The sequence below is a fragment of the Ruditapes philippinarum genome, unplaced genomic scaffold (assembly GCF_026571515.1).
Source record: "Ruditapes philippinarum isolate M1 unplaced genomic scaffold, ASM2657151v2 ctg4643_1_1_1_1, whole genome shotgun sequence".
NCBI lineage: Eukaryota > Metazoa > Mollusca > Bivalvia > Venerida > Veneridae > Ruditapes > Ruditapes philippinarum.
Genome location: NW_026863858.1, coordinates 15,430 through 27,127, shown reverse-complemented (window position 1 = coordinate 27,127; position 11,698 = coordinate 15,430). Strand labels below are relative to the sequence as shown.

At 30.2% G+C, this 11,698-nt stretch overlaps 1 protein-coding gene across 1 annotated transcript; it reads right to left on the bottom strand.

Moving 5' to 3' along the window:
• Positions 1–2,906: 2,906 nt before the first annotated feature.
• Positions 2,907–11,496, bottom strand: LOC132723552 (uncharacterized). Its single transcript, XM_060708289.1, has 6 exons — positions 10,621–11,496; positions 10,146–10,221; positions 8,534–8,702; positions 5,010–5,082; positions 3,489–3,613; positions 2,907–3,094 (listed from the first exon to the last, which is right to left on the bottom strand). Exons 1-6 carry the CDS (start codon positions 10,740–10,742, stop codon positions 2,907–2,909), a joined length of 753 nt encoding a protein of 250 aa, XP_060564272.1. The 5' UTR covers positions 10,743–11,496.
• Positions 11,497–11,698: the final 202 nt, after the last annotated feature.

Genomic DNA, 11,698 nt, shown 5'->3' with positions numbered 1-11,698 from the left:
ATATGCTTCTCCATTATTAATGTTTGTCAAAATTTGAAAAACGGTTTAGAAAATGCTATTACTACTTTCCAGTGAACATATGTATATATAATTATAAACGATTTAAGATAATCTAAGTGACACCTGTTGAAATTTACCATCAAATAAACTGTGAACATACATGTATATAAATGATTTAAGATAATCAAGAAATACCTTTTTATCATTTAACATCAAATTAACTGTGAACATACATGTATATAAATGATTGAAGATAATCTTAGAAGCACTTTTTTATCATTTAACATCAAATTAACTGTGAACATACATGTATATAGATGATTTAAGATAATCAAGAAATACCTTTTTTATCATTTAACATTAAATTAACTGTGAACATACATGTATATAAATGATTTCAGATAATCTAAGGAATACTTTTTTATCATTTAACATCAAATTTACTGTGAACATACATGTATATAAATGATTTAAGATATCAAGAAATACCTTTTTATCTTTTAACATCAAATAAACTGTGAACATACATCTATATAGATGATTTAAGATAATCTAAGAAGTACTTTTTTATCATTTAACATCAATTAAACTGTGAACATACATGTATATAAATGATTTAAGATAATCTAAGAAGTACTTTTTATCATTTAACATCAAAATAACTGAGAACATACATCTATATAAATGATTTAAGATAATCTAAGAAGTACTTTTTATCATTTAACATCAAATCAACTGTGAACATACATGTATATAACTGATTTAAGATAATCTAAAAAGTACTTTTTTATCATTTAACATCAAATAAACTGTGAACATACATATATATAAATGATTTAAGATAATCTAAGAAGTACTTTTTATCATTTAACATCAAATAAACTGTGAACATACATGTATATAAATGATTTAAGATAATATAAGAAGTATTTTTTTTATTAACATCAAAAAAACTTGAACATACTTTATAAAAGATTTAAAAGATAATCTAAAAAGTTCTTTTTTATCATTTAACATTAAATTAACTGTGAACATACATGTATATAAATGATTTAAGATAATCTAAGAAGTACTTTTTATAATTTAACATCAAATTAACTGTGAACATACATCTTTATAAATGATTTAAGATAATCTTAGAAGTACTTTTTTTATCATTTTACATCAAATAAACTGTGGTCATACATGTATATAAATGATTAAAGATAATCTAAGAAATACTTTGTTATCATTTTACATCAAATTAACTGTGAAAATACATGTATATAAATGATTTAAGATAATCTAAGAAATACTTTATTTTCATTTAACATCAAATTAACTGTGAACATACATGTATATAAATGATTTAAGATAATCTAAGAAATATTTTTTTTATCATTTAACATCAAATTAACTGTGAACCTACATGTATATAAATGATTTAAGATAATCTAATAAACACCTTTTTACCATTTAACATCAAATTAACTGTGAACATACATGTATATAAATGATTTAAGATAATCTAATAAACACTTTTTTATCATTTAACATCAAATTAACTGTGAACATACATGCATATAAACGATTTAAGATAATCTAAGAAATACTTTTTTATCATTTAACATCAAATTAACTGTGAACATACATGTATATAAACGATTTAAGATAATCTAAGAAATACTTTTTTATCATTTAACATCAAATAAACTGTGAACATACATGTATATAAACGATTTAAGATAATCTAAGAAATACTTTTTATCATTTAACATCAAATTAACTGTGAACATACATGTATATAAACGATTTAAGATAATCTAAGAAATACCTTTTTTTATCATTTAACATCAAATTAACTGTGAACATACATGTATATAAATGATTTCAGATAATCTAAGGAATACTTTTTTATCATTTAACATCAAATAAACTGTGAACATACATGTATATAAATGATTTAAGATAATCAAGAAATACTTTTTTATCATTTAACATCAAATTAACTGTGGTCATACATGTATATAAATGATTTAAGATAATCTAAGAAATATCTAAGAAATACTTTTTTATCATTTAACATCAAATTAACTGTGAACATACATGTATATAAATGATTTAAGATAATCTAAGAAATACTTTTTTATCATTTAACATCAAATTAACTGTGAACATACATGTATATAAATGATTTAAGATAATCTAAGAAATACTTTTTTATCATTTAACATCAAATTAACTGTGAACATACATGTATATAAACGATTTAAGATAATCTAAGAAATACTTTTTTATCATTTAACATCAAATTTACTGTGAACATACATGTGTATAAATGATTTAAGATAATCTAAGAAATACATTTTTATCAGTTAACATCAAAAATAATGTTAACATACATGTATATATAAATGATTTAAAATAATCTTAGAAACACATGATATCATTCAACATCAAATCTACTATGAAAATACATGTATTTAAATGATTTAAGATAATCTATTTTTTATCATTTAATATCACACTTATTGCGTGTAAATATGCATGGAAAGATTTTACTTCTTAAGTACCGAAGTAGAAATACGAGGATCATTCATTATATAATGCAATCTGTTAAATAATTTCAAAAATAAATTATCTAAGGTTGCTACCTCTCTATAAAGTAATATTCCTCTTTTGGCAGGTCATGTGTGCCTGTTGATATGAAATGAGAAGGTGAGGTGCATTATATATTGAATAACCCTCGTATCTATAAAGACAATCATTACTTTACATAAACATTCAAAAAGTCACAAATGGGAACTTTTGAAGATTTTTTTAAAACCCCTTTTTTTATTTTTTTTTTTTTGGTACGTGTTTTTATTTTTTCGTTCATTGTTCTTTTTTTTTTTCCTGCCCTAAAAAATGTATCCAAAAAAAAATCGTTAAAATAGTATATTTTTCGATTTTAATCTAACGCAGTGTTCAACGTTGACGTGATTTGGTGTATTTGGGGCCCATAACTGACTTGTTAATGGTATAATTGCACCAGAGGCTGTCGTCCATGCGTCTTGAGAGGCGTAATCTGCAGCATCAGTGTTCGATCCGTCGATCCAGTAATCTTTACGATCAGCTGTAGATATAATGTATGGATGCACTTATTTAATTTGTTTTCATCCCAACCAATGTTCATTCCCAGTATTGACAGGACAAAAAGAGAATGAAAGAGAGGTGTACATACATAAATGTGTTCATGTTAGTCGACTTTGCATAAACCTATGAATCTGTTCGGGGAAAATGTTAAAAGGAAAAACAAAAGATTTCCCGCTCTACACACAAAAGTCACCTTTTCCATGTTGTTGTCTGTCGCATTATAAGGCAAAGAGACCACTTGGAAACGCAAAATACACCATATAGTTGCCACTGTTTATTTTTTATTTAAAGCATGAGTCCCGTGTTTCTTCGACGGCTAAGGATATTATATATGGCGTAAGAAATATGAAATGAAAGTTCTTAAGAAAATTTACCTTTATCGATGAGAATATTTCTAAGAAACGCCAACTTCGGGTAGCTGAGGATCTCTACAAGCCTGCCTTGACATGCTTGACACAATGCCGCTCCTCGAGCCTGGGTATAGGTAGCTTGGACCAACCTGTTCGTCATTTTAGAAATAATCTATTTATAGACAGTATTTGTTTCTATTTAGTGACTGTATTTGTTTCTATTTATAAACTGTATTTGTTTCTATTTATAGACTGTATTTGTTTTCTATTTATAGACTGTATTTGTAAAGAGTTTAAAGTGAATTGGAATATATAAGAAGAACTGTACATAATAAATAATAACGTTGATAGAATTGAGTATCAGACATAACAAGAAACCAAGAAATAATTATATACGAATTTTGTTGGAAAATGTGGGATACATGATCCGATATTACATATGAGCCGCGTCACGACAAAACCAACATAATGGGTTTGCGACCAGCATGGATCCAGACCAGCCTGCGCATCCGCGCAGTCTGATCAGGATCCATGCTGTTCGCTATCAGTTTCTCTACTTAATTGTTATAGGGTCTGTAAGCGAACAGCATGAATCCTGATCAGACTGCGCGGATGCACATGCCGGTCTGGATCAATGCTGGTCGCAAACCCATTATGTTGGTTTTGTCGTAACGCGGCTCAATTATATTTTTATAGCAAATGATAAAATGTTCAAGAACAAATATCAGTCTTCATCATTTACATTTAGATGTTCTTACTAAATCACATAGAACTTTATCAACATTTTTTTCTCAAGCAATTATTTATTAGAATATTCAGATGATACATTTCTATTGTTTGCTCAATATCAAATTTTTTTATTTTTATAATAGACCAATCCACTTTAAGTATGAGAACTTCTTATAAAGTAACGGACATCAAATTGCTCATGATGCACTGTCGAGTGCGATGTGTTGGTGTGTACTTAGGATTTGCGATAGAAGAAAACGTGATACTCCGAAGAACATGCTAGTTTGTATCAGTCAAAGACAGATCATGTACGTAAACAATAGAGAAAAGTATTGTTTTAATGTTCCAACAATATCCGAAAGATATAATCGGGAAACGTAGACAACTTGGTCATCGGAAGGAAAGTGATAGTGACTGGATAGCATTCGACAGAAGTTATGTGAACGGATATCCATAGCAATATCATAACAACAACAACAAGAACAAGAACAACAAGAACAACAACAAGAACAACAGCAGCAGCAGCAGCAACAACATAACCACTAACAACAACATTAATAACAACACTAAAAACAACAACATTAACAACAACACTAACACTAACAACAACATTAATAACAACAACAACAAAATTAACAACAACAACAACAACAACAACACTATCAGCAACAACAACATAAACAACAACAACACTGAAATATAAAATATGATACCTATGGAATTTACAATCATTTTTGATAACGCGTATACTATATAAATATATATTCGATACAAAAAACATATTCATCAGTATTAATTATCATATAAAACAATTACCAGTATATAAAAGGCGTGCCATCACTCAGTACAGCGTTTTGATAATTTGTTGTTAGCGGGCATTGGTTAACTTCTGTAAATATATAAACAATAACTTCAAAGTAAAACAAAGAGCAACACCCGTGTAAACCAGCGAGATATAATCTATGTGAATCATTTCATAAAATGTTACGATCAATCACAGGGCTGGGAATCAAAACTGCGTCGTATCCTACAAAATGTAAACAAACGCCGCCATCTTGGAACGAAAAACGTATGTTTTTGTTTATAACTTTTTTTGTTGGAAATGACTGAAAACCAGATATATCTATTAACACGCTACACTATTTTCCGCTTCGTTCGGTATATGTTGATTGCACAACTTTTTTGTAAAACAAAAGTTTATAGCGAACTTGCATCTCGAAGCGGGGCAGAATTTTTATGAAATGTGTGGATACGACGCAGTTCATATTGCTTTGTATCTATCGTTTTTTCCTTCAAATCAATTATTTATTTTGTTTCAGAGTTCACCATAAACTTCGAAATATAATTTTGCATCATTTACTAAAATTTCATTAAAAAGAGATGTTTATTTTCTTAGAAAATAATGATTTTTACGAAATGATACGACGCAGTTGAAAATAAAATATGATACGACGCAGTTGTATTTTTTGCAGTCTTTTCAACAGGGATAATTTGGCAATATATTTCTATTTTATGGGAATAATCACTTGCGCTAGATAAAAAAACCCCAGATCATTTGCGGTGTACAGCAATGTTCTGTTGCTTTTTGATTATTTAGAATAAATTGTGTCATGTCCAATATAACACATTTAATTTAAAAGTTTACATTGCTACTTTTCAGTTAAACATGAACATGTTACCTAATTGATCATAATATCTGAAAATAATTTCTTATATTTTTCCGGCTATGTTCAATATTTTATCCCTAATTCTTTTCCGCAAAAAAATATAGAAATCTATTAACTTGAATTCATGTTGGCTAGCTACGCTCTAAGTTAACTGTGGTTCTGCATGTTCTGGGTAATGACTGCTTTTTTGTGGTTTTTGTTTTCAAACTTTTCACTCTATGTTGCACCGGCAGAGAACCATCGACATTTTGAAACTAGCTTGATAGGTTTTCACACGAATAGAATAAAAAAGTCCCTGGTAGTTTTCGAATTTCATAGCAGTCAATTCAAGTTGATTTGAATTCAGTAAACATAAACAGCTCGGCCACGGTCGGGACACACCTGTCGGATTTGTTTTTTTCAACAAAATTTGTTAACGTCAGCTGTACAAATAAGCAGCTTTTTTATTAACTTCTGGCATTGTGAAATTTTTAAAAGATTATAAATACATTTGAAATTTAATTTTCTTAAAAGAGAATTTAACAATTTAATTTTTCTTATTTTTGCGGTATTATGAACTACATGTAGTAGAGAAAAATTTTTCAAAAATGTTAAACACAGTAAAAGTCATTTTCTGATGAAACCTTTCTGTTTAAGTTTTACTCAAATAAAAAATCACACTTTAGTAATAAAGGGGAATAATTAAAGGGATATGCCATGTCTCTTTAGTCTATTGAAGGAAATCGAATTGTGAATAAGTCTGCACCTAAATTTTCTGTTCAATAATTGTGAAAAGACTTTCTTCAATTTTACTGTTGGGAAAGATTCATTGTCCTGCCTTTATTAAAAATCTTATGATTAAATTTTAAATTTATCGCGTAAAATACCTTTTTGCAAAACGACACCTTTCTTTACAAAAATAAATCTGTAGTTGTATCATAATTATGTAACTCGATTTTGAAAATTTAAGGTTTTTAATGGAGAAGAATGATACAAATATAGAAAAAAATACATTCCTTAGACCTTTCCTCATCGGCGATAAAGAAAATGCAATACGAAAAAATTAGAGGAAAGTTCCGCGGCGCTGAAACATAAAAATGAATCTAAACGGAACGCAATAACCTACTTGCAAAAATATCTTGAGAGCTTAACCATTTAAATAATAATAATTCTAAAAATTCAATGTTCAGTTTCAAATAATAAAGCTCAATCTGTTCTCACCGATTATTTATAATAGAAAATGAATACAATAAAATCTCTGCAAACGTAAAAGACATTAAGTAATAACGGAATTAATGACGAAAAATTATTGCTAATTACAAAAGTAACAAAGGTAAGGCAATGCAATTTTAGCGCATAGCTCTCTTCCGATAGCAAGATACCTTTTCAAAATTTGTAATTCTTTTCTCTTTTTTAAAAAAAACAAAAACACAAGGTCATTCCTGATTAATATCTATTATTTTTCAGGGTCCAGGAGAGGTTACACTGGAATATATTGATTTTTTGTATCAAAAATAGTAAATCACTCCATTTCGAACTTCACGGGAACAATTTTATGAAGCATTGCTAAGGCAACACTGGAACACGTTGACATATGGCAGTGCGATCACGTGTTTCAATGTTTATTGCATTTGTAACAGCTTTTCGGAAATTTGTAGATGCTTATGATGGGTGTACTTAAATGCGACCGAAAAACGCAAGCCTTAATAGAATTGTATTACATTTCCATTTTTATGGAACCAATGAGTGACCTCTGCTTTTGAATTAAGTTGTAAACAAGACATGTTGTTGGAGGGAACGTTATTAACATACCTAGCACATAATTTAAACAGTTTAAAAGAACCAATATGCAGCCTGCAATGAAATACAAACTGCGTCGTATCATATTTTAATTTTCAAAACTGCGTCGTAATCATTTCGTAAAATCATCAATATTTTTCTTTGGAAAAATAAACACCTCTTTTTAAATGAAAATTTAGTAAATGATGCAAAATCATGTTTTGAAGTTTATGGTGAACTCTGAAAACGAGTATATAATTTATTTGAAGGAGAAACGATAGATAAAGCAATTATGAACTGCGTCCGTTATCCACACAATTCATAAAAATTTTCTGCTCCGCTTTGAGTTGCAAGTTCGCCTATAACTTTTGTTTTACAAAATAGTTGTCTAAGCAACATATACCGAACGAAGCGGAAAATAGTGTAGCGTGTTAATACATATATCTGGTTTTCAGTCATTTCCAACAAAAAGAGTTATAAACAAAAACATACATTTTTCGTTCCAAGATGGCGGCGTTTGTTTACATTTTGTAGGATACGACGCAGTTTTGATTCCCAGCCCTGAATCAACATATCAATTAAATGACAATGTCTCTATTTTAAATTTTCGAAGCCGGGTTAAATAAGCTCATTTTGGTAAAGTAGGGGAAAAGAGAAGTCCTCCCCCTGACGTTTTCCCCTCTATCGGAAAGAAATATTTGCTGTAAGCACTCTAACGGACATATATCCTTTATCTAAACAAATAAAGGAAGGACGTTCGTGCTATTTCTGTTCATTCGTTGACGCTCATAACATCGATCCAGAAATAATTTGCTTTTAAATTTTTCAACAGAAAAGTCGATTATATTTTATAAATGCAGTCCAACAAGCGAATAAATAAGTAATACAAAATATTTACCAATTTAACATAAATACCTTGTAAACACGTGTCAACTGACGACCATTGGCCATTATTTCCACACGTGATAAAACTGCTTCCGGTGTTGCTATATCCGTGTGCGCATTCGTATTTTAGTGTGGCATCGACGCTAAAGATATTTCCAATAACAACAAGTTCCATTTGAAACTTCCGGGAAGCCGCAACCTAAACATAATTGAGCCGCGTCACGACAAAATCAACATAGTGGGTTTGCGACCAGCATGGATCCAGACCAGTCTGCGCATCCGCGCAGTCTGATCAGGATCTATGCTGTTCGCTTACCAACCCTATAACAAGTAGAGAAACTGATAGCGAACAGCATGGATCCTGATCAGACTGCGCGGATGCGCAGGCTGGTCTGGATCCATGCTGGTCGCAAACCCATTATGTTGGTTTTGTCGTGACGCGACTCAGTCAATATGTTGATTGATATGTAAAGAGAAGCTGTCTTTTAAATAAACCAAATGAATTGCAATAAACTTATGTCTTGATATAGTATGATTTGAAATAAAGTTTAACATGCTGGAACTAAAAGTAATTAGCATTTACCACCAGTATAAAGTCAGGCCCCGTGATCAGAAAGATTTCAGGATCAGGATCAAATAAAAAAAAAACACTCTCATAGTCTTCATTGTTTATCCTCATTGATTAAATATCTAATATTAATATTATTCATTGACAACTGGACTTGCGATAGCAAGTTTATGAAATTTTAGACTAGATTTGATGTTATTTTTGTAAGATACTGATCCAATTATTGATCCCGATCCTAAAATTAGTCCTTATTTTGATCTGAATATTTTTGTATTTGTTTTGTTTTGTTATTTGTTGTTTTTATCCCAAAATAGTTTTATTTCTTTGCAAATTAGCATTTTTTTTACCTTTTGACTATTTACCATTTAATTCTAGTAAAACACAATAAATTTTAGTAACATAAAACAATGAAAATAAAATCAGTATCACTTGATCCTGATCCTGATCTTTTCATGGTGAACATGGGGCCTGGTCATCAGTGAAGTCCACCCAGGCTCTATTTAGTATACTTATAAAAATGTCTCACGTTTAATCCCAAAGTTATTTTTAAAGCACAGTATACCAAAGATGGAAGATGGAAAAGTTTATTCAAGAAGTGAGACAGACTAAGGCGTAAAAATTATACTTTTTATCACAACCACTGATCAATTATTTCCGTGGGTTTTGTATGTGGTTGAGTCCATGCCTTATAATCAAAGCATTGGCAGTTTTAATAGAGCAAAAGTTACTGATGACACAATTTGCCTATAAGAGCTAACATAGCGTTTTCTTTCATGTAAACCATTTTCATTGGTAAAAATACTAACTTGTTTACATTTTGGTGTTTTTAAGACGAATAATTTCATATTTATCGCTACTTTTTTCAGGTGACAAGCATCTAACATTTTTCTAAAGCCAGCATTGAAACATTACAAAATTCATGTTTGCCCCTTCTTAAGAAGTTAGAAATTATTTGTACTTGTTTCTGATGCATAGTGTGCCCTTCAGAAACCTAAATTAACCGTTTTGTTTATAAACCCAATGTTATCAGCATATTAAATTTGTGATGGAACAATAATAAACACACAGTCTTACCATCAATTCTACATCCGGGTATTTCAGGTAAACATGTTTCGTCATCCGTACAACTTGAGCACGTGGGTAAGGACGACTAAAGAAGAAAGATGATAATGAGTGTTTAGAAATATAAAATGGTATAGTTATTTTCATTGCCTACGTTAGGCCGCTTTTGAGCTTTTTACGTGTAAAATTGCCGCAAAACGTCGAAATGACTAAATAAGCAATGATACCTGAGACGCCAATTTTATTTCGACTCGTGCATGACAAATATGGGCATTGATCCCATTTTCCCAAAGGATGTTATTTCCACTATTGGTGATTCATATGCTTAAATCATAAAAATTAGAGGAAATAACAGGGTCATTACAGTTTAGTTTTTCATCCATACTGAAATCTTAACTTTTTCTAAGAAAGGTTAGCTTCTTCAATTGACAAAAATTGGCATCGATAAAAGACCTAAACACTTGTAATAATATTGTTTAAAATGTACTTTTGACATGTTCGTGAAGTTGGCAGCCTAACAGCCTGAAGTTGGCAGCCTAGCAGCCTGGCAGCCCAGCAGCCTAAAGAAAACTTAGAATAGTACAAACATGAAAACAGTCGAAAATACATAAGTAGCACTTCTTTAGATCATTCCATGCCTTTTTTTCAATATCGTGATCTTTATTTTTTAAGATGTTGAACTTTATCTTAACATAATTGTTTCATTCTGACGCTTCCAAATTTGTGAAGTTAGCAGCCTAGCAGGATAGTACAAACATGAAAACCGTCGGATATAAATCGGTAGCACATACTTTGACTATTCTACGTCTTATTTCAGTATCGCGATCTTTATTTTTTAAAATATTGAACATTGTTTTTGTTTTTTTGACGCTTCGAAATTTTTGAAGTTAGCAGCCTAGCAGCCCAGCAGCCTAAAGAAAACGAAGGATAATACAAACATGAAAACCTGTCGGAAATGAATTGGTTGCACATACTTAGACCATTCGACGTCTTATTTCAGTATCGCGATCTTTATCTTTTTACATATAGAACTTTTTTTGACATTTCGAAATTTTTTAAGTTAGCAGCCTAGCAGCCTAAAGAAAATTAAGGATAATACAAACATGAAAACCGTCGGAAATGAATCGGTAGCACATACTTAGACCATTCCACGTCTTATTTCAGTATCGCGATCTTTATTTTTTTAAATATTGAACATTGTTTTTTTTTTTTTTGACACTTCGAAATTTGTGAAGTTAGCAGCCTAGCAGCCTAAAGAAAACTAAGGATAATACAAACATGAAAACCGTCGGAAATGAATCGGTAGCACATACTTAGACCATTCCACGTCTTATTTCAGTATCGCGATCTTTATTTTTTTAAATATTGAACATTGTTTTTTTTTTTTTTTTTTTTGACACTTCAAAATTTGTGAAGTAAGCAGCCTGGCAGCCTAGCAGCCTAAAGAAAACTAAGGATAATACAAACATGAAAACCTGTCGGAAATGAATCGGTAGCGCATACTTAGACCATCCACGTCTTATTTCAGTATCGCAATCTTTATTTTTTTAAAATATTGAACATTG

What these genes read in the sequence shown, in the direction of transcription:
- LOC132723552 (XM_060708289.1), bottom strand. Translation starts at nt 10,742, where the DNA reads ATGTATTTTCGACTGTTTTCATGTTTGTACTATTCTAAGTTTTCTTTA. An exon ending in ACCCGGATGTAGAATTGATG is followed by an intron (nt 8,703 to 10,145) that starts GTAAGACTGTGT and finishes AATTATGTTTAG; the next exon opens with GTTGCGGCTTCCCGGAAGTT. An exon ending in GGCACGCCTTTTATATACTG is followed by an intron (nt 3,614 to 5,009) that starts GTAATTGTTTTA and finishes AATGACGAACAG; the next exon opens with GTTGGTCCAAGCTACCTATA.